At 31.9% G+C, this 24,330-nt stretch overlaps 1 protein-coding gene across 6 annotated transcripts in view; it reads left to right on the top strand.

Annotated features, from left to right (window-relative positions):
- CSMD3 (CUB and Sushi multiple domains 3) overlaps nt 1-24,330 on the top strand; it is a 1,239,477-nt gene that overhangs the window by 805,381 nt on the left and 409,766 nt on the right. For all 6 annotated transcript variants that reach the window (XM_032246339.1, XM_032246357.1, XM_032246370.1 and 3 more), the window contains 3 exons: nt 3,872-3,988; nt 11,135-11,350; nt 12,846-13,034. In XM_032246339.1, coding sequence (XP_032102230.1) covers nt 3,872-3,988; nt 11,135-11,350; nt 12,846-13,034 — 522 coding nt within the window. The remainder of the gene's footprint in view (nt 1-3,871; nt 3,989-11,134; nt 11,351-12,845; nt 13,035-24,330) is intronic.

The following is a 24,330-nucleotide window of genomic DNA, read 5'->3' as shown; positions in this document are numbered from 1 at the left end:
TTTGACTTTTTCTAGCCCTTCCCTCAACTATGCTTTTATGTGACAAATTCAGTTACTTTACGTGAGAGGAAAACACTAAAAAATTTATTTTGTGAGACATTTAACACTAAAAAAGTTAAGTGGTTCAGTGTCACTCAAATCATTAAGAGGCAGACCAACATGGAACTGAATGGACTTAAACCTCATTATTTCCCTTATTTCTTTAGTCTTATTAAAATATTTGAATACATAGGTTAAAACAGCAGAAGAATACCTGGATTAAGGTTTAGGTTTCTAGAATTCAAGATAAACAACTGAGTCTAGAAACCAAGTATAAACAGTCTCAGTTTAAGGGCATAAAAGGGATACTTGAAAATAGGAAAAGAAGAGATGAGATTAAAAGCAAACAAATCAACAAATTAAAAATTAATGGGATTTGTAATAGATGGTTATTCCCATGCCTCATTGCAATACTCAAAGTGTTTTAATGGATCCTGGTTTAAAAAATGTCTATTTTAGATACAGACAGACTAGCACTGGCCCAGTGTGTATCACTAACAAGAACATGGTTTAAATTTACAGGTCTGGGCAATTACATTCAAGGGCTCAGCTTTTGAAGAAACTTCACTGTTTCAAAACTCTAATGGATACTTAGCCTGTGAAAAAGTAGTATCATATGTGGCAAAAATCAGGGAGAAAAATCTCTACTGCCCAAGATTACTGTGTACCTGGTTAATTGTTCTCCACTAATTGGACTGTCAGTATGATGGCTTATTGTGCCACAAATTTTTAGCTTTTAGGTGCTTTTTATCCTTTTAGACGCTTTTCTTTGCCAGCTGTTTGCTCTCATGTCAAGTAACTGAATTTTTCACATGTACGCATTTCATCATACTTTGAGTTCTTTAGTTTTTCAAAGATTCATTTGATACATGGTTGTCTATTTCCAATTCACAAGAACATATAATCCTATTATGTCTGTTTCAAAAGTGTTGGTGTCCCTGAAGACACATGGAATCAATTAGCAAGATTGCTGGAATAAAATGGGATTCTTTCTTAACATGTAACAGGAGATAACACAGGAGATCCATGGCACCTATTTTAGACAGTCTTGTTCTAATGACATTTACTAAGTGAATGGCCCATACATTCTCTTAAACTGACTTAAATCTCAGCATTCACTTTTTAAGTCATTTGTTTTTGGAGAAATTTTTATAATTATCTCTATACAACTATATCTACTATAATATATTTGAATTCTATCCTGTATCTGAAAATATAAAACAAAGCATCACATATAAAATCTTAAATCTTTTTTATTCATCTTAATATTTTAGGTCACTCATAATTGATTTTAATAAGCTTTTACACATTCTTATCTTTCCAATAGGAGGAATAGTTTTTGCATAAGCAAACATCATCAGTATGAAAGAATATTCAGTAATGAATTAACCATTTTTAAAATTAATCCAACTCAAACATACTTTGTATTTAGCATTAGCATCTGTTACTATGCAATCTCTTATAATTGCTTAAAAACAAGCTGACAATATAAAACAAATGCAATTTAAAACATTTGCAATGTAAAATAATCCCATTTAGAAAAATGAAAAATTTCATTAGATTGATGAAAATGATGAGGCTGATGATGATGATGGAAAACTATTTCAGTCACATACAAGAGATAGATCAATTCAAGAACAGAGATGAGGATACTGACACAATAGGTGTTAGGTGCGTAAAAAAAAACAGTTATTTAAAAATGAAAGGATTAAATGTATCTCTGAGTATATAAATGATGCCCTTGAGTTTTTTTTATACATTGATCATTTTGTGAGGGAAGTGTTACAAAATCAAACGTAAGTTAAGAACATCATAGCTTGCTAAAACAGTATTCTTAATGCAGAAAAAACATCAACACAATTCAAGAATCTGCTTAAGATCATCGACCTTGTAACTCGGCTGTTTGAGTTCTTTCTATACTTGCTTTTTCACCTGCAAATTGAATAATTACAGCATTTTTCTCCAAAGGTTGTTGTGGGGGCTGAGTTAATGTGAATAAAATCTGCACAATAGTGCCCGCCACCTTTTAATTTCAAAACAGTGCTTGGTCTTGTTTTTTTTATTAGAATTAGTAAATCATTGCAATTGTGTCCTAAGTTTTAGTAGATATAAAATAAAATTTATGTGTCTTCATGTTTTTACTTTCATCTTTCAAAATAAAACTTAAATTGCATTCTTTCCCAACTATTTACTATGAAATTCCATCTTTAAGTCAATTATCTTCAATGTCTGCATCCAATGATAATTATTTTCAAATAACATAAATCTCCACTTGTTATAAAACTATATTCTATATATTGTCAAATGATTCTAGTAAAGTAATAGTATGAATGTTTGTTATTAATATATTAGTTGTTGGCCATTCCTCCTAAATTTTTAAATGTGTTTATGTGTTACATAGGTTTATTCATTTACCTACAGAATGTCCCTTTAAGTTCCCTCTTCTACATAGGTATATAGGTACAGCTTACAGACAAGAAATTCCCCCAAGAAGTTTCTCCTAATAAACTTCTCAAGAAGTAGGATACTTGACAAATTGTCTTTATTAGAAAGAATACTGATACACAAAAAAACTTTCTCTCAACTTCTTACGCATACACCCACACAAACACACAGATAAACAAACACACACATACATGTGCATGCTCAGGAGCACATATCTGAAGTATTTCCTAAAAATCTGCATCCCTCTTTTTTGTTATTTTTTGTGTATTTTAAACTAATTTAACTCTCTTAATTTTCATTCTTCTGTTCATTGAGAAATTTTATCCTAGCTGTATGACATAGAGTCCTTTGAAATAGAGACTGTAGGTTTTAATTCAGTAGACGTATTCACTCATCTAATTTCACTGAACAAATTCATATAATGTTATAGTGTTAGGTGTTTTTGGAAGAGACAAAACCAAAACTCACTTTTCTAGTATGCTGGGAAAGTGGGGCAAGGATCAAGTTAGACAAGGGTACATGTTGCATTCTTGATTCTTACTGCCCTTGGCTATGTCTAAGAGGTGGCCTTTCCAAGTGAATAGAATGAGGGGTCAACAAATTCTCTGCTTCCAATAGAATAAAAATGCTCACCAGGCAATATTTTTTTTGGTTCCTCCAGGTTTCAATTTTGATAATATTGTCTGGCATACCATAAGCACTGACGCCTGTTGAATATAGTAGAAGACGTTGTAAACTATGATTTGTTCTCAAATAAATGAATATCAAATCAAATATTAATTTTTAACCTCAGATTATTAACTTATTTTTATTATCTTAGAATATTTACTTACAAAACTATACCCCCTCAAAAGATTCTTTTTATTCATAATATTTCCTAGAAAAATACAGAAGTACAGAAGCAGCCTTTAAAACTTTTACGACTCACCTCACAGTTTTAAAAGGAATCCTATAAAGAATGACCCATATCCCCTTAGGAATCTATATCAAACAATTTTACACAATTAACAATTCATTTTTCTAGTGCTTAATAAGAGGAACTGCTAAACAATTACTCATGTTTAATTTGCCATCAATTTATGCAAATATTGCTTATAATTAGAAATGTATCAGTACATCAAATTCAAATGTGGAAAGTGGAGCCATGTTCTCTTGGGAACAGTAGTAATTCTCAGACTCTACTAAATACCTTTTCCTTCTCTAGTGCTTGCAGTGGATAAAATGATTTCCTAGTATTGGAAAAGGTCTTAATATACACCTGTTATTACTAGGATGTAGCTTAAGCAAAGATAATGAGACTCTTCATTTCAGGAGAGAAGATAAGAGATTTGTTCACACTCTGCCTCTCTCACTGCCAATCACATGACTGTATTTCTTTGTATTTCAGCATTGTGTGGAGGAGATGTTAGAGGGCCTAGTGGAACAATCTTATCACCTGGTTACCCAGAATTTTATCCAAATTCTCTGAATTGTACATGGACGGTTGATGTAACCCATGGAAAAGGTAACTTGCCTCATGAAATAATAATTGGGTTATCTTCTGAATTTTCATTGAATCTATTTTTATTTCATTGTTCTCTACATGTTATTTTGCATGAGCAAATACAGATCAATACTAAAATATGCTAAAACAAATTTCAATTTAAATAATTGCCACAGAGAATTATATTTACCTTTCTATAGTATTATATATTGTGCTCATGTTTTTACCAGGCTGGTGATATATTTTTTTTTTTACTTTTGATATAATAAACTAATGTCATTTGAAATTTTTATAACAAGAAAACCTCAAACCAGATGGCTTTAGTTTCTGTCATAGTGTTAAGAAGTTGATTTCAGGAGTTCAAAGGGATATATGAAATGCTCTGATGTGCTGAGCCAATTTTAAAGCAACTAGTATATGTTTATATGCACTTGTTTATAAATGTTTATTTTTGTTTATAATTTATAAATTTATAGCCATTCTATAAATACCTGTGTCTCAGATTCTTTAGTACAGAGCTGCATATGTGTCTTACATAATTAAACTAGAGTGTAAAATTGCTCTCTGCATAAGGTGGAGGTTAATAAATGTCTTTTTACAAATAAACGAATAAGTAAAAGGCTCTGCAATATTAATATGGTTCATTCATGAGATTCAACCAAACTCATAAAACTTTTACAACCTACTTCACTCTTTTGAAAGGAATCCTATAAAGAATGACATGTAGTCCTTTAGGAATCCACAACAAACAATTTTACATAATTATTAATTCATTTTCTTAGTGCTTAAAAAGAGGGACTGCTAAACAATTACTCATGTTTTATTTACCACCCATTTTTGAAAATATGGCTTATAATTAGAAATGTATAAGAACATACTTCAAATTTATTAATGTACAATGTAATTTATCAAGGCAACAACTTACCAGTGGTAAAATGACCATTCTAATACATCAAAACAAAAAATACATTAAAATTATTTACCTGAAAATCTCCGTGAGCTAATCTTGTAAGGGAGCTAGTTTATTCATTTTAAAATCTAATTTTGATAAGTATTCTTTCTTTTAGCCTGTTGGTGTATTATATTATTGAATTTTACTACTAAATTGTACGTACTGATTTTAATATAGAAAATCTAAAAAAAAAATCAAAACAAAATACTTTTAGCAATGAAAAGATGTTATTACAATTAAAACTAAAAGCTTGTGTTTAATACATTTAAATTTATTGTGTTTTCACAAATAAAGTTTGCCTTTGATAAAATTACAAATTATTTTATCAGGAAATGAGAATTATGCCAGGACTATTTTTGTTAGATTTCTACAATTAACTAAATATTATTGAGAAAAATTGTTGTTAAAATGAGTATTCTAGTACTGAATAGCAGGAATGAGGTAGAAGACTTTAAAAACTCTTGATTTTTGTTGCACTTTATTAATAGAAGACTCTTCGCTGAAAGTTAACAAAAGTGTCCTGTTATTCCAGTGTGCAGTAGATTAATGTAGTTTAAGATAAGCTCCCTGATATTATAGAAGGCAGTGGAGGGCTACATATTGCTTGCTATGTAAATAGAGGTTTAATTAACACTTAAAGTTTTGCATCTTCATAGGTTACAAGTGTTAATTAAATCTGTATTTACATGGCAAAAGATGCAGATGTAGATGCCTTTGTTTTAAGAGCCACCTAAGTTTGTTTGAAGTACAAATCTTCCAAAGTGTAGCCAAAGTTACATGAAAGGAAAATCTCCAAGTTGTGAGAAATATCCAAAGTAACAGAGTCTAATCTCTTACTCAGAAAATTAGCTTCTCCATATGGTATTCCAAAAACATGATGAATTGGCCTGTTGTGGATATTTCTGTTGATGGGAACGGTACTTCTTGGGAAAACCTGCTCATTTTTTACGTATTTAATTGTTTAAAAATTATTCTGCAGCCGTTATCCCTGTTCTGCTCTCTGGAGCTACATCATAAAAACAGCCTAATCTTTGCTCCAAACAAAAGCTCCTGAAACACACCAACTCACCATTGTAAGACCACCATGTTTTTCATGTCCACTATCCCTGGATCCTTATTCCAAGTCTTTTCTTACCATACTAAACACTCCTAGTTCCTTTAATTCATCATAAGATAATACTTTCATTTTCATCACCGCTCTAATCAGCTTTCTCTGGATGTGTTCCAGCTTATCTCTTTAAAATGTGGTTTGCTAAAATAAACACATCATGGCACAATGAAACACTAAAATTATTTTCATCAAAGAAGACAGTATTTTTGTTAATTAACTTTTTCCTGCCACGTTATACTACTAATTGATAAAGAGTCTGCAGTAACTTAAATCATCTTTTTAGGTTACTGGGACTTTAAAATATAGATAAACTCAATTCCTAAAATTCTATATTCACGCAGTTGCTTTTTTTTCTGTCTTCCATGCAAACTTTTATATTTACCCCTGTTATATTTTATCATATTGATTTTGATTCAGAATTCCTATGAGATCATTTTAAAGTGATTTACATTTCATTTACATTTATATTATATTCATTTACATTCTTATATAAGCATGATAATTAGTACTTTAAGGGTCTATAAGCATCTTTACAAAGATAGATCTAAATATCTAAATATTTAGGAAATAATAAAATTTAAATGTACCATCTGTAGTGTCTTCACCATTAACATTAAGTCAAGGTATGTGAACACACACAATTGTTCAATGGTTTCAAAGTCAGTTAACTACAGTATCATTCGGCCTACATGACTCCTTATTCACAAGGGCACCATGAGAGATTTTCCTGAAACACATTGTAGAAGTCAAGATGCTAGTTATAAGTAGTTACTGAAAACCTTGAAAAAAAAATGTACATCAGAAAAAAACCTTTAGACTCTTAGAAGTTGGACTGTACTTAAATAAAGCATAGTCCACACTTATTACTTTACAGGTTAGGAAAAAAATAATTCAAATGGCACCCTTTAGGCAATAGCTGGTGGCATGACTGTAACTAAAACCAAGGTATTAGCATTATTTTACTTTAAGTATGTCTATATATATATATAACATAAATTACCTTTATTGGGCATCTTAAATTAGCGTTCTTACAAGAAGTAATTATGATATTGAAACCACTGGCTTTTTCTCCCTGCCTTGTTAGCATTGTATGTCTTTGCCTGTCTAATCCCCTTCTTTCCAAAATGTCTATCCTAGGTCTGCACCTCCACAAACTTCTTGCTTTTGAAGGTCATTGCCTTTTTGCTTTGGGAGGTCATTGCTTTACTTTTTTTTGTTGTTGTTTGTTTGTTTTCTGAGATGTCTTCTCATTCTGTTATCCAGGCTGATCTTGGCTCACTGAAGCCCCAATTCCGGGCTCAGGTGATACTCCTACCTGAGCCTCCTGAGTAGGAGGGACTACAGTGCACAACACCACATCCAGCTAAGTTTTGTATATTTTGGCTGAGACAGAGTTTTGCCATGTTCCCCAAGCTGACCTAAAACTCCTGGACTCAAGCAATCTAACCGCCTAGGCCTCCCAAAGTTCTGGGATTACAGATGTGAGCACCAGACCTGGATGGTCATTACTTTTGAAGGTCATTTTTAGACACCTCTACTGACCTCTTTGACAAATTAGTTACCCATTTTTTTTTTTTTTTTTTTTTTTTAAGATAGAGTCTTGCTCCGTTACCAGGCTAGAGTGCAGTGGTGCAACCTTGGCTCACTGTAACCTCTGATTCCCTGGTTCAAACAGTTCTCCTGCCTCAGCCTCCTGAGTAGCTGAGATTACAGGCACAAGCCATCACGCTCAGCTACTTGTTTGGCATTTTTATTAGAGACGGGGTTTCACCATGTTGGCCAGGATGGTCTCAATCTCCTGACCTTGTGATCTACCTACCTCGGCTTCCCAAAGTGCTAGAATTACAGGCATGAGCCACTGTGCCTGGCCTACTTACCTGTATTTCTATGCTCGTATACTGACTTATATTAAACAGTTTGGCAGAATGCTTAAAATTTTGGTTCATTTATCTTTTTCCTCAGGCCATGAATTACTTATAGTCTTCTAAATATTTATATTCTGTAATGGCTAAAATAGAGTAGTTTCTCAGGATCATTTACTTATTTGGATTAATTGACCTTTGGCTCGACTTTGAAAGTCTTCAGTTGTTTTGCAGCAGTGAAAGAAAGCAAATATTACTGTTTAATCCATGACTTAATGAACAGCAGCTTCTTTTTATAAAGTGGCTGGCCAGAGCTAAGTAACAGGAAAAACATTAGCTCTCATTTTGGGGAACTGATCAATAACAATAACACTTATTGAATACACCAGTCACTGTGCAAAGTCATTGTCATGTTACCTTATTTAAACTGCAAAACAACTCTATTAAAACCCCATTTTACAGATGGGGTAAGAAGGGCTCAGAAAGGTAAATAATACTTAACAATGACTTTGTGGGCACCAATAATTATTTAATGAAATTTTAAAATAATTCATTTTATATATAACAGAACAAGCACATTTTTCTTGAAAAATATAAATAGTATACATGATGATTTATTTCTCTTTTTTTAATCTACTGTCTCTCCTACTGTACAACTTTTTTTTTCTTAGCTTTATAGCAGAAATAAGACTGACTTATCTGAACTTTCCACCCTTATATAATTTTGTAGCAGCTAATCTGGAGAGCAAAGCATCTTCTCTTTACTATGTCAAAATTCCATTTTGTTTCCATCTGCCTAGTAGAAATACTGATTTTATACTATAGAATATTTGAAAAACTGACTTAATGTTTGGACTCCTTCTAAAAGGGCTCTTGTATTCCTGCCCATTATAAAGAGGAGAAAAAAAAATAAAACTTACATTTTTGAAAAATAATCTGAAAATAGCACCTTATATGTTTCAAATCTTTCTCAAATACAAAATTGCTGATTTATTATGCAGTAATAATTTTGTTGTGTTAATGTTTGTGTTTTCAGTTTATTTGTTTTGGTCCCACTTTCTATCACTTTTTTTTAAATAACAATGGAGACTCTTAAGAATTTCCAACATTTGGAACAAAAATGTAAATGAATAAAGAATGTTACTTGTCATACCCTGAGTTTTTTGGAATTTTCTTTATTCTTTTTTTTTTTTTAATTGTACTTTAGGTTCTGGGGTAAATGTGCACATCATGCATTATTGTTGCATAGGTACATGCATGGCAATGTGGTTTGCTGCCTCCATCCCCCCATCACCTATGTCTGGCATTTCTCCCCATGTTATCTCTTCTCACCTCCCACCCCCCACTGTCCCTCCTTTCCCCGTGTCCATGTTTTCTCATTGTTCAACACCCTCCTGTGAGTGAAAACATGCAGTGTTTGATTTTCTGTTCTTGTGTCAGTTTGCTGAGAATGATGGTTTCCAGATTCATCCATGTCCCTACAAAGGACATTAACTCATTGTTTTTATGGCTGCATAGTATTCCATGGTTTATATGTGCCACATTTTCCTTGTCCAGTCTAACGTCTATGGGCATTTGAGTTGGTTCCAGGTCTTTGCTATTGTAAACAGTGCCACTATGAACATAGGTGTGCATGTGTCTTTATAATAGAATGATTTATAATCCTTTGGGTATATACCCAGTAATGGGATTGCTGGGTCAAATGGAATTTCTATTTCTAGGTCCTTGAGGAATTGCCACACTGTCTTCCACAATGGTTGAACTAATTTACATGCCCACCAACAGTGTAAAAGTGTTAGCAAATACTTTGGTAATTATTTAGGTCATGTACAAAAAAATAAAGCACCTCAAGGGAAGGATCCCCGTGGCAGCCATTTTTTGTTTCATATGGCACCTAACAGTGTATTATGTGTATTTGAGTGTGTGTGTTTGTGTGAAGTCATTAGTCTTTTACATGTTTTATTGACAGTGTCATTAAATACTAATTTGATACCACAAGGAGTCCATTACATAGTCACTAGAATGGAACAAATTAAAAAGCCCCAGATTTTCAAGTATTGGAGAGGATATGGCGCAAACATATTGTCTATGGAAATGTAATCAGCATGACCACTTTGTAAAACAGTATTTGTTAAAGCAGAACACATATTATTACCCTATCATTCAGTAATTTCACTCCTAGATACATACCCAACAGAAATAAGCACATACATTCACCAAAGAAATACTAAAATGTTCAAGCAGCACTGTCTACATTTGTGATAAACTGCAAACGACTTAAGTAACCATCAACAATTGAACAGGGAAATATATGTGGTATATTCACAAAGTGGAATGCTATACTATGCATCACCAAAAATGAACCACCCAATTATATTGAGTTTCAAAAATGAAACACACAATTATATTGAGAAATCTCACATACCTAATGTTGAGTAAAAGAAGCCAGATCCAAAAGAGTGTATGCTATATGATTCCATTCTAGAAACTAAAAAATATATATACAAAGCAGCAAAATTTGTCCTATTAGAAATTGAGTGAGTGGTTACCTTTGGAAAACTAAAGTGACAGAACAGTTTTATAAAGAAGGCTCTGGTTGTTGCTAATGTTGTGGCTATTGATTTGGATACTATTTGCAAATGTGTTCAGTTTGTGAAAATTCACTAAGCAGAACACTTATATATAAATTTTCAAGCAAATTATGTGCATAGGTTGAAATGTGTGACAAATAAATAAATGGAGAATAATTACATTCATATAGCAAATAGCATTCCCTATGCCTGTCTCATATTTCTCTTCTAAAATAAACACACATATTTGGAAGTTAAGTGCTATAATATTAAGCACTGCTTTTATGTTGTTTGAGGGGATTGAAGAAGGAAAAGGAGGTATGTACAATATTTACCAGGAAGTTGCACCTCTGTTATAAACAAGAGATATGTATTTCTCTTGAAATTTTCAGAAAATCAGATAATTCCTTTTTGGGAGCTGATTTTTAATTTTATTTTCAGGCAGTTTCCAAGACGTGACTCACTATAGCTCTTATAATGAACCTGAAGGAAAAACACACACAAAAAGAATAATAAACTATATAACTATATATTTAGAATATTTTATAACAATGCCTCTCATTTTTAGAAAATATAATTATAAGGAAAGTCCTGGCTAATAGTTAGTTTCACAGAAACTCTCTCTGTTTTACTGATGTACCTGTAAATTCAATTTTTCTGTTTTTTAAATAGGTGTGCAATTCAACTTCCACACTTTTCATTTAGAAGATCATCATGACTACTTACTGATCACAGAGAATGGCAGTTTTACACAACCACTGGCACGCCTGACTGGTTCAGATCTTCCTCCAACAATCAACGCTGGTCTCTATGGAAATTTCAGGGCTCAATTGCGTTTCATTTCAGATTTTTCAATATCATATGAAGGATTTAACATTACATTCTCTGGTGAGAAAATAAAAAAAAGAGCTCATTCAATAACTTTTAAAACATCAGTTTTTCAAGCTATGAGCATAACTGACAATAAAACAGAGAGGTAAAAGTAACAGAAAAGAAGATAAAGTTAAAGAAGAAAGCAAAGAAATAGCTGTCAAGTTTTAAGGGAAGTTTGGAATACATTGAAGATTATCTTTAGTAATAAATAATGGAAAAAGCAAAAAAAAATTAATTTGCTATAAATCTACTGGAAGTACAATAATTACATTTCTTTAATTTACAATCCTGTGTCTAGGAAAATGCATAAAAGGCATAGTCCACAGGCAAGGATTAAGATAAATGTAATTTATTATTCTGGAATTAGATAATCTGTAATCAAATTAACATAGTTACTCCTTTCTTCTAGTATAACCTCAGTTATAGTCAGTAGTATTATTTGGATTACAGAGGGGAACAAATGTATGAGACCAAAGACAATGAAAAGTATTCCCACTGCTTGGAGTTCTACTTTCCATTTGAATGAATACAACTAGCTATTTCTTAACACAGACACAAATTAATAAGTAAATCTTATGCCAACTTGCTAACATTAAAATGATACAACACTAACCTTGTTGTTAAACAATTATTTTAGTATTTGGATGGAAATATTTGGATGCTAAAATCATTAAGCTATTTTTGTCATGAATAGTAAATGAACATAACCTAGAATGTTTTTTAAAAAGTCCAAATAAAATTTTTAAAGTGTAAAATATTAGCTAATCAACATGAAACAATGCCTCTCGTTCTTTATTGCAATTACACAGTAACTGCTTTGGGAATATTTTTAGATAAGCTACTTCTCCTTAGGACTGTATAGAAATTATAATGTTTAATCAATGCTACAGTTTCATACCCTGAAGACTATTTAGTTGTTCATTTTCATAATGTTCATTTATTGCCTGGGGAAAAGTTCCTGTAAAAATCCATAATATAACAATTTTCAATGGATGGTCACTTCAGTCTCACATAAACTTTTGCATCTCAAGTCATGTATTTTTCCGAATATGCATTAATTGAATTTCTTGTATACAAGAAGCAGAGGGCCTTTATCATTTAAATGTAAAGCGTTAAGCAGAACGTATTTCAAAAGCACAAATGATTTCATTTCAAATGTTATTTTGTGTTTGAAAATATGCAGTTCTTATGCCATTATAAGTCAAAAATATATTAAATGAAGGTGTTTCTAATGCAGAAAAAAATAAGATAAATAGCTATATTTTTATCAGAAGGTTATACATTCTCATCTTTGAATACCACACATAAAAATATTTATCAAGTTATTAGATATTTCACAAAAGAATCAAAGTATGTGTGCCATTTGTATGTTCTGATAGTTATTCACATAGTCATTTAAAAATATATGACTAGGTTCTAAAAACAATAGGAATATACCTTTAAAAGTAACCATTATCATTTTCTTTGTCCTTTCTTCCCCCTTGGGGAAATCTTTCTCTCTAATTTACAGAATATAACCTTGAACCTTGTGAAGATCCTGGCATTCCTCAATATGGTAACCGAATTGGTTTCAACTTTGGTGTTGGTGACACTCTGACCTTTTCATGCTCATCGGGTTATCGACTGGAAGGAACGTCAGAGATCATCTGTCTTGGTGGTGGCCGACGAGTGTGGAGTGCACCTCTGCCAAGGTGTGTGGGTACGTGGTCAGCTGCTTTCATTTGCTTGTATGTGTAGTCACTGTCCATGGAGTCGCATGGTTACACCCTTTGTTTTTTATAATTTGTTGAACTTCTTCATTTATTTTACGTTAGTTAATTTCAATTTTTTTTCTATTTGGCAATCTGTATAATGCAATTAACTTCTCTACTGCTCCATTCAAGAAACCATGCTTCTAAGTTTGTTTTCAGATACGGATAAAAAATGAATTAGATAGATAGATAGATAGATAATTACATATGTAGATACATGGAAATAGTAGGAATATAGTAGGTACTTAATAATATGGAGATAGGTGATACATAGATTAGATAAAGGAAGGATAGAAATGGATAGAATCATATTTTGAGAGCTCACAGAAAATTGAATTCTTGTATTTTATTGATAGTATGTTGTGACTAAGGTTTTGACAATAATTTATAACTTAAAATTAACATGCATAAAAGATGATTACAAGAGAAAGTGCCAAATGGAGAATAGATAGTTAATTTAAGGTCTGTGAATGAATTTGTTGGCTCAATATTTGATATATTAAGAGAGCTACTTATTTATGTTGTGAAATAAAGAATAACTATAATTAAAGTATTGGAAGTGTGAAGTCACCATCTCAATCTTTGGAAGTAAATATTTTGACTGATAAAAAGAAAAAAATATTCAGTATAAAATTAAAGGGCTTTGCATTAAGACTTACATCATTCCCTATTTAAATTAGAAAATATGAAGGCAAGAACTTCTTGCTGTTTAGTGATTATCAGTACATAGTATTATTAAAGAATAAGATTCAAATGGTCATTATATAATTATTTTTTAAAGCTATTAAAAATTATCAGGAGCATTTAATTTAAATTAATTATAACTCTAATTATGGGTCACAAATCAGTGAAAGTTATAATATGCTACAAAATCAGGAAAATTGGTAGAGATTTAAATGTGATTTAAGAAATGTGATTTAATCCCCTACTCTTTACTATGGATACAAAATACCCCACAGATTAAAATAAGAGTGAGGAAGTGATACCGTTTTTGCCTCATTCATTATATTGTCCAATATAGAGAATGTGAGAATTCCTATGCAACTACAAATCAAGCCAAAAAATATGAACATCCAAGTTAATGTGGGTGTGAAGTCTTTGATTGTAATGAGATTGTTTTCAAGATACATAACAGATGAAATTTCTTTTTAAAATCACAGATTTTTATAGAAATGGCGCAAGCAACCACAGAGGCTTGAAGTTAGGAGGTGATTAATAATCATACTCTCAGGACATCTTTTATAAGAGCTATGCAGGGTGCATTCCTTTTTTTTCTTTCCTCTTTTTTTTTTTTTTTTAGGATATTTTGTTGTTTTTTCCCCTTGCTATTGCCAGATTTGAAATTCCCGTACTTTACTTCATTATGTTCATTTTCATTTTTGTGGCTGTTTTCAAAGGCAGTTAATGAAATCTTTGGAATAGTTCAAGTGAGGGCTACAGAGTGCCTCATCATTTGATATTTGGCCAATACGCTTTTCTAAACTTCATTTTACTCATCAGCAAAATGATTATAACTGCAGCACCTAACTCATTGTTATGGGTTATTTATGAAGATTGAAATAAATTAGTCATGTAAATCAGACACCTGGCACAATCCCTGGAATATAGAAAGCATTCTGAATTTAGATTTTATTTTAACTAATTGTTTTGAGTGTAATCTGTTGTCTTTCCAGCCTGTCAGTTTAATTTATAAAATAAAATATAGTAGGAAATAAATCAATTTTATAATACACTAACATTATGAAGACCTGCTAGGCTCTCTTATGTAAAGTTATCTCATTTAATCCTTAACTATAATCTTGATATTATCTCTTTAATTTTTCATTAGAAGAAGCCGGAGCCTTAGAGATGCTAAATAACTTTCCCAAGACCATCAAGTTTGTAAGAGGTAGCACTACTGTTTCATTTCAAAGTCCATTTTTTTTTTCTCACTAGTGTCTAGGGAAAAGTGATTCTAGAAGGACTCTATCATACAGAATTAACTTTTTTTCTCAGAATAACTGAATACATGCGAGGCTGTTATATAGGTTGAAAAAAAAGTGTTTACATGTATATTTTCAAAATTTAGTTGACATTTACAATACATTTTAGTAAATGGATTTATGAAGACCTGACATTGCAAAAATCAGTAACTTTGAGTTAATTTTATTTTATTAAGATATTTCTTTGAGACTGGTTTATTTGTGCCTAAATCTTTAATTGGAAGGATGAAAGAAAATTACCCTGTGGACAAATTTAGAAAACAAAGTTATTGCCATGAAAATTTCCCCCCACTCCCCACCATTTTCAGATTAGCTGTGCTTGCTTTTAAGCTTACTGAAATTTACAGTTAAGTCTATTGACCTTAATAAATTCCATGGTAGGAATACATTTCAGTTACAAGATCGGGATAAATATTTCTTTAACAAGAAATAGACTTTTAAATGTTACTTCTCTAAATTTTTTGAACTTTTTTCTTTACTGCCTTGCTCATGCTTTAAAACAAACGTGTTCCTTCTTGAATTTCTCATTCTACATACACATATGTATATATTTCTTATTTTGTTTTTTTTTTTCAAATTCGGTCTTTATTCAAATAAAATACATGTTATTTGTAATCATCCATTTAAACAGATGTTCAGTTTTAGCAATGCTAGTTTATTTGGACAGATTTTATTTCTTATTAATCTCTTTGTACCTTTACTTCATATATCCTAACACCAATTCTCTATTTCATACTTGTTTAAAAAATTGTTAGTCTTCAGCATTGCCAACTGCAAAAAAAAACTTAGGTTAACAATAGCCAAATTATACATAGGTTGTATTCCAAAAGTTTGCTTCTGTTTTGGTTAATTGGAATCTAAACATTATTTTTCTGGCACAAGGGTACAAATGATGGATACATTCCCAGAACAAGCCCCAGATGAGTTTTTAGATTTTATAACAAGTATGAAACTAATATTAAAATTTACTAAAATGACTTATGTATAAATAGGTTGTATAAGGCATCTGACTCTGGACAGTAAGGCAACTGATAAAGCTAGTTTTGGAAACTACATTTTATTTTTATAAATTTTGATTCAGTATTTAGTGTACAGGTTGGTTGGTATCTTCATTTCTTTTGGTAGATTTTGGCAAAATTTATCTTATTCTGGATATTGAATGAGTAATAACATTTTTCTTTAAGCAATTTCTTCCATAAGCTCTGCATTTATGTTTAACATTTAACAAAATATTACAATGAATAGTACCATAATATGACCATTTACATCTATGAAGAATTTTGTCATGTAATATCTCATTCCAAAAACGCACAAATGTTGTGAAAGTAAATTTAATACAACTATTTCATCAGTGAATATGTGATGCCTATAAAAATATTCAAGGTTGAACACAAACCTGAGGGCAGATCCATGATTAGTGTAGTGTTTTGAGTCCAAATTCTGTGTACAGTTCACAGAGGCACACCATCTTCTCTGATTGGAGATTCTGATAAAGTTGAGAGGAAATCTGGCCTTCATTATGGTTGATACATGGCTTTAGAGAACTTATTATGCTTGTCCTTTATTTAACTAGAGGAAAATTTTTTCAGCCATGGCACATTTATCTGATGTTGGTTTAATGCAGAGAAATTTGTAGAAGCAGAAGAATCTTGATAGAAATCAAGAATATAACAGGAAAAGTTTTATTATGCTATTAGCAGCTAAGCAGTCAATACACAAAATCTTGTTTACTAGTTACTAATCAAGATGAAAGTTTTACTTTCTGAAATACAAATCTATAATTATACTTCACATTTTGGAAAAAATTTAAAAACATGAAAAATGATATTTTAGTTAAGATGTTTTGTATTTGAATGATTTTCCTGGAAAGCCATGTTTCTCAGGAATGAATATTTGATCACCTTTTTGAGTGGCAACCAATACCCAACAGCAAAATAAAATAAGATAAAATAAAAATTTAAAAAAGTACCCATAAGTTGATAAGTTGATTAAAATAAGAAACATTTTCCTTTTTTGGTTGAGATAAGTACATGACTTATTTTTCTAAAGTTTATGTTACAAAAACACTGTCATTTACCTTGCTATCTTTTTAAATTAGGAAAAACTTGCATGTCTTCACTCAGGATCCAAATATACCAGGAACCAAGCTAGGCCATGTTGCAAATAAACAAGGAGCTAATGAAAGAATAAGCTGTTTTGGAAAGTAGATTAGCAAATTAACTATTAGTAATGATTTGTCTTTAGGCAGGAGTCCACACATTTTGAAGTCATTTCAAAGATATTAATTCATTCATCCTCATAATCCCCCATTTAACACATCTACTTCTGTTTCTAATTTTGTGTGTCATTGATTTTTTTTTATCTGACCTTGGACAAGTAACAACATCTTGCCTTAATCATGAGCCAAATGAGAAAAATGATAACTCTATATTACACATCTACATATTATTCTTGCTTTTCTGACTTTTTAGATGATGTATGATGATAGTTATTTGTTTCTTAGTTTAAAAATGAATGTTAACAAGAGAGGAAACTGAGTGCGCAGCAAATATGTGAACTGTCTGTACTATCATTGTAACTTCTCTGTGAACCTAAAACTATTCTACAATGAATATGTATTAAAAGTCCAAAATATGAAAGAATAAAATGTATTTGAAGAGGCAATATCTCTTTAAACAAATTCTACTTATTCTATCTTAACCTCCAAGTTCTCTATACTGAAATTATATCTATCAGCTGCCCACACATGTATATCAAATATGACTGATAAGTTAGTCAGCATTGCAGATATATGGCCCTGTAGAAAGCAAACTGGAAATTAAGAGACTTAGATTGATTTTAGATTTTACCATTGGCTAGCTGGTTGATTTAAGCAAATACCTTAATTTCCTGTATTTCTCTTTTCTGGAAAGGATGATGCCAGTTTGAGTTCTATTTAACCCAAATCCTTATGATAAAGATAAAAGAAAATATTAGATAGAAAAGTGGTCTACTTAGTAACATAAAGAAATATATATTTGCCTTTTTCTTGTGTGATTAAGATTGAGTGTATTGATTTCATGGTTTGACAATATAATATAAAAGCATCTAGAATATTAACTTTTATTTGTTCAATGCTATCTAGATTTTTTTTTTTTAATTTCTTGCTCACAATCTTATGAAGTAAGCAGAGGAGGTGTTATTCCTATTTAACAGCTGAGAAAATGCATGCTCAGAAATGTTAGAAGTAATAAGTAAAAGAAATATACTGGAAACAAAAGTTTTGTATAATTCTTAGATGAGTGTTGTGGCATTCCAAGAAGTATTCCTTTATTACCTTATTTATCGATGTACCATTTTCAAGATAGAAGACCACCATTTTTTATACAATAGACCAGGTGGGCAAACATTTTCTGTAAAGTGCTCCACAGTAAATATTTAGGGCTTTGCAGGTTGTATTGTGAAAGCAACAATAGACAATAAATAAATAGATAGATGTGGCTGTGTTCCAATAAAACTTTATTTACAAAAATAATAATCTGGATATGGCCCTGGAGCAATAGTTTGCTGTCCCTTGCAACAGACTCATCAAGGTGAATCAACATAAACATCCCTTTTGTATTTGAGCATTTCTTACTCATTTATCCTTTAGGGAAAGAAGAAAGGATCCTTTACCCAGTCTCTACTTTTTCATCTTGGGCTCCATTTATTAAACTCATAATGTATTTATTACTAAAAGTAAATAGTTCTCATGTTTTCAAAAAAGATTATTAGGAGTGTATGTGTTTGTGTGTGAATACTGATGCAGTTGATTGGTAACATAATTCTGAACCATCTCCAAATCTGTCCATACACCCAAATCTCTTCTAAGTACACTGGACCTCTCCATATGGATGTCCTCCCACAAGCACATTGACTTCACATTGCCAAGGCAAAAATCATTATCTCCTCAGCCAAATCAACCTTTCTTTCTGAACTCTATTTCAGTTATGGCATCATTCTCATTCAGTCATCCAACCTAGAAATTGTATTATCTTTCACTCCTTCCTCTCTCTCTTTTTATCCATATCAGAACAGACATTATGACTTACCACCTAAAAATATTGCTCAAATTTATCACCATTTTCTTTCTCACAACCTTTATCCTTTCCCAGCTCTCATTGGTCCTCAAAAAGGTTAACAGTATCATAAGAATAATAATGCATGTTAGGCATTGTGCTAAACCCTGTATAAATATTTCCCTTCACATATCCTTTATACAAACCATTTACGAGGATATCATCATTCCATTTTATAATGTGACTAGATGATTAATTACATAACTTGATAAAAGCTTAAAACCTACTCTTTCTGACTCTCATATTCATTTAGCAGTTATGTGTATAATCTCATTGTGTTACCTCTTTTTCCTAGCTGGACTTCCTGTTTCCAGCTTTCCCTCATCCAATTTATCTTCAATATTCTTACTAGTTATATTAGATTTTTATTGATAAGTAATAGATTGCCACAAATTTATAGACTTTATATAACACATTTACTTTCTCATGGCTTCTGTGGGTTCAGAGTCTGGGCATGGTTTAGACCCTCTTCTCAGGGTCCACATACTACAATTAATGTGTTAACCACTGCTTAGTTCTCACCTGAGGTTCAGGTTCCTCTTCCCAGGTCACATGTTTATACTGGAAGCAATCAGTTCCTTGTAGTTGTGGAACTAAAGCCTTAAATTATTTGCTCAATTTCATCCACAGTTCCTTACCATGTGGTCTTCTGCAATACAGCTGCTTGATGAATCAAGCCAGCAATGAGAGTGTCTCTGGTGAGTCTGCCAGGAAGATGAAGTTTTACAGAAGTTAGCATAATACAGGGAGTGATGAGGAGAAAGCCACAGGTCCTGCCGACACTCAAGGGAAGGAAATTACATAAAGGTATAATTGCTTGAAAACAGATATAATGGGGTTCAACTTAAAGTCTGTCCACCATACCAGTTATCCTATGAAAGGCCAGATCATCTGTCTATTCCTTGCATAAACCACTAAGTAATTTGACATTGCCCAGTGGATAAAGTCACAATTTCTTAAGTCCCTTCATGAGTTGGCTTTAGTGTCTTTTACTAATGTTTCTCTACATGGCAATATGGATCCTAGAATACAGGCACAATATGTTACATGCCATTTGCAAACATACCAACCATTTTCTATATTTTATTATTTTAAGGCTATATAGAAGTCTAGTACATGCAAATAACCAAATTCTTACTTGTGTTTACATAAGTAAATAAATTATTTTTTCATCTTTAAAATTATGGGTTTAAAAGTATAGTAAGACCAGCCTGAGAAACATAATGAGACCCCTTCTCTATAAAAAATTTTAAAAATTAGCTATGCATGGTGATGTGTGCTAGTAGTCTCAGCTACTGGGGAGGCTGAGGCAGGAAGATTGTTTGAGCCGAGAAGTGCAAGGGATTGGTGAGCTATGCTGGTGCCACCATACTCCAGCCTAGGCAATAGAGTAAGATGCTGTTTCTGAAAAGAATAAAAAATCACATTGAGAAAACACAAAAATCGTTGTTTAACTGTTGATGCAGACTTTGCTTTTTGATCTGTTGAGCTCCATTCCCATTACCCTATCATAGTTGAAGACAGTATTATCTATCAGTATACACCTTATTATTGCAATAGCTTGAACAGCACTCTAATCTTCATTCTTGTGCCTTTTCCCCAAACCAAATCATGGAGTCAGAATGAACCTTCTGTGATACAAATTTGAAGTTGTGACTCTCTTACATGAAATCTTCCATTGTTCTCCATTGCCCTTAAGATAAATTCTGAATGTTGCTCTCTTACCCCCAATCTCCACTCCATAATTTGCCCTAATCCCTTTATCCTTTAAACTCACCTCATTTACTCATTCTGATAAGCCTGATTAGGGCGTTAGGTGTCCTTCCTATGAGTTGCATGAGCTTTTCCATATTTCCCCTTTCTAGATTTCATCATGCTATATTGAATTGTCTTTTTATCTACAGCAGTGTTTAGCATATAGAAAGCTTTCAGTAAATTTGTTGAGTTGATAAATAAATAAATATATAATATAGACAAAGCTCCTTTACTTTCACATTTTCAACTTACTAACTTTCATTTACATGAACACAGCTGTACTCCAGAGGAAAATAGAGTCAATTCTGCCTATCATCAATAAAGGCCTATAATTGCTGTTTCAGCCTCGGCTGTCACACTGTTCTTTAGTCTATAATGCATTTGCTGTGGGGATATTTACACACAATCCCTCAAGTCTAATAAATAAACCAACCAACCAGCAAGTAATTACGATGCCTGAAAAGACTACTAAGAAGAGGCTTATAATTATGATCAATAGAAACAAGAGGATAAATGTGTAAAAATTGAATATGGTGAGAAAATGATGAATTCTGTACATGTAGATGGAATAAATCTTCCCAAATATGTAGTAAAATTCACAGCTTAACAGGGAAAATAGCTGACTCAAAAATTTTTTCAATGAGATAAAAAGTAAGGAAAAAAAAGGTGTGTGTTAGAAATAGTATCCACAAGAATGTGAGGGACCAATACACATTTCCTATTTGATGAAATTAGTTTGTGGACTGTGAACTTTAATTCTCATTCACTTGGAATTTGTAGACAATCAGATTTACAGAGAGCCTTTTAGAATGCAGTCAGTTCATTAGAAGATAAGTTTCTGAATTTATTTTATTATACTGTAGCTAGCACATGGATACAGGTGATTTTACCTGATAACTGTAAGTCCTTTGAAGGTGGAGACTGGATCTTAGTTATCTTTATACTTCTTGTGTGTCTACCATAAAGTTTGGCATGTAACAGCTGCTCATTCTGAATAGAAGACATTGTAAAGTTAATTCATCACGTGATAATCACAAACCAACTTAACACAGTAGACCCTGGCCTATCTATACGGCCATTCACCCATAGGGAGGCTTTCATTAAAATTGTTTTCATATTATTGGAATATCAAATTTCTTTCGGTAAAATTTTTTGAATTTTTTGAAGACTTAAAAGAGCAGACTCCTAGAAATACCTCATTCTCCATATATGTCCTCATGCTCTGACAATAAGTCTTGTTTGCAAGCCAAAATTGGACTGCTAATTGGAAAGTTCAAAGATAGGTTTGGGGATTACAAAGAGGACACAGACTTTTTAAAAGAGAGTTTGAGTTACTGAAGAGAGGCAAAGAGTAGAGTGTTCTGTGGAATCTCTGCTGCAGGGCCGTGTCCAAGAAGCAATTGCAAGAGTGTGACTCTCACACCAGAAGGAATTACAAAAGTGTCAGAATAACTTGCTCTTTGTATAAACTCCGGGTGACCTCTTCCTAGTTTTGGAATTTGCCCAAGTTCAGACATAGCTAGAGCATACTTTTTCTTCAGCTATGTTTAAGAAATTTAACCTAGACATACTGGAAAATATGCTAGAAAAAATAAAAAAGAAAAACTACAGTAGAGCATGAAGTAGTGCTTTAAAGCAAAAATAAATGTTATAATATTAACCTAGAAAGTATGATATTCATCAACTTTGTCATCAGACAAACTAATTTTGGTTTTTAGCTTAATATACCTTTACTTAATTAGATTACTGATCCCTAGTACATATTAGTGCCAAAGAAGTAATATTTTACCTGAGGTAATAATAAAAGCTAATATATGCTGTGTGTTTACTATATGCTAGGCTTGGTCTTAGGAGGTATGAATAAGGACCCTGAAACAGAGGGAGATTAAGTAATTTTTCCTAGAAAAATATATTAACAGTATCTTTATTCAAAGCAAGTTAGATTGGAAGTAATTTTTTGCCATAAGCCATAAGGTATTAAAACATTAAATATGTCAGTGTAGTTCGATATTCTGTATGTATCCCCAAACTGGTTCTTGCTTACAACAGTGACATCTGCAGTTCTCAGGAAATACTATTATCTGACAGTGTAGATAACTGGAGAAGATAATTAAATGATTGCTACTTGTAACTGAATTAGATCTTGATGTCATATCTCAGGAGAGGGTAGGATTTAGTTGAAATTAGAATAGACTGACAGTACCTAAAATTATTTTGAAACTAGGAAGAAAAGTCATTGTCACATTAAGTAAACAGATCTTAAAATTTCTTCTAATTCCATTTTTTTATAAAATTCCTGTGTCTTTTTTTTGTATGTGTGTGTACATAGATTATTTTTACTTTTAGCCTTATAATATTGAAAATAATAGCAGAAAATATATATGTTCTTAGTACAGAGGAAGGTTTCTAAAAAATGGTTTTATTGTTTGTCATCTGGTAAAGCACTTAGCTAAGATATGTTCAAATGTACCTAGGGCTTTGAAAACAGACAAAAGGACATTGGAACAAAATAGGACTTTAAATTAGTAACAGTGCATTATACTAAGGCACCAATTGGCCTTGAGTTTGGTGGCACTAATAGGAGTGGACTTAGGTTGAATGCAAGAGAGTTGGCTTGCCATTTTTCTGCCTAGTAAATGCATTCAGTCCCTAATGAAAATATTAGGTGCATGAGATAAAATTAATTTCATTTTTCATTATTGTTTCTGTTTTTTAGCTATTTTGTCTTTACCGCAAGCTTACCCTTCTCAAATCTAGCTCCTTCACTGCAGGATAAAGCAGCTGAAGTCATTCTTTGTTTATTATACCAAGACAGTTGCCATAGAAATAATATAATGTTATAAAATAGTCATCATAAATTAAATCCAGAGTCAAGAAGGAACATATGGGTCAGGTAGAGATTGTATGCTTATTTATAAACAATATCCTTGGTAATCATAAAAAATGTCAAGGTAAATTACAGAGAAAACATAGAGAAAAATGAACTTAGAGCTTTAGAAAGTTCTTCGCAGAATTTAAATATCGCACTTCAAGCAGGTGTTTTGTAAAAGGAGTTTGTGGATTATTAACCTCCCCCAAACTACATTTCTGGCTACAAACCATTTTTCTACATCTCTTCATTGTACCCACGTACTCTCTTTGTAGCTCTCTTTGAATCCCAGTTCAATTATTGGTATGCTCAATGTGTAAGTAACATTTTCTCTTCATGTGTTTTAATCGGTCGACAAATAGTGTTTCAAAAGGTGATGGATAGCTTTTATTTCATGCATTTTGCTATACGTTTTTGAATTGGCACTAGTTGACATTTTATTATGTCTGGCTACACAATGTGGAAGTATAAAATATTAATCTTTTCATATCATATGAAATCGTAATCTCAATTAAATCTGATCATTATTTTCTAAAAGAAA

This window comes from Sapajus apella, unplaced genomic scaffold (genome assembly GCF_009761245.1).
Source record: "Sapajus apella isolate SASKATOON/1434 unplaced genomic scaffold, GSC_monkey_1.0 scaffold3, whole genome shotgun sequence".
Lineage (NCBI taxonomy): Eukaryota > Metazoa > Chordata > Mammalia > Primates > Cebidae > Sapajus > Sapajus apella.
Note: the sequence above shows the minus strand (reverse complement) of the source record. Positions and strands in the feature narration are given on the sequence as shown.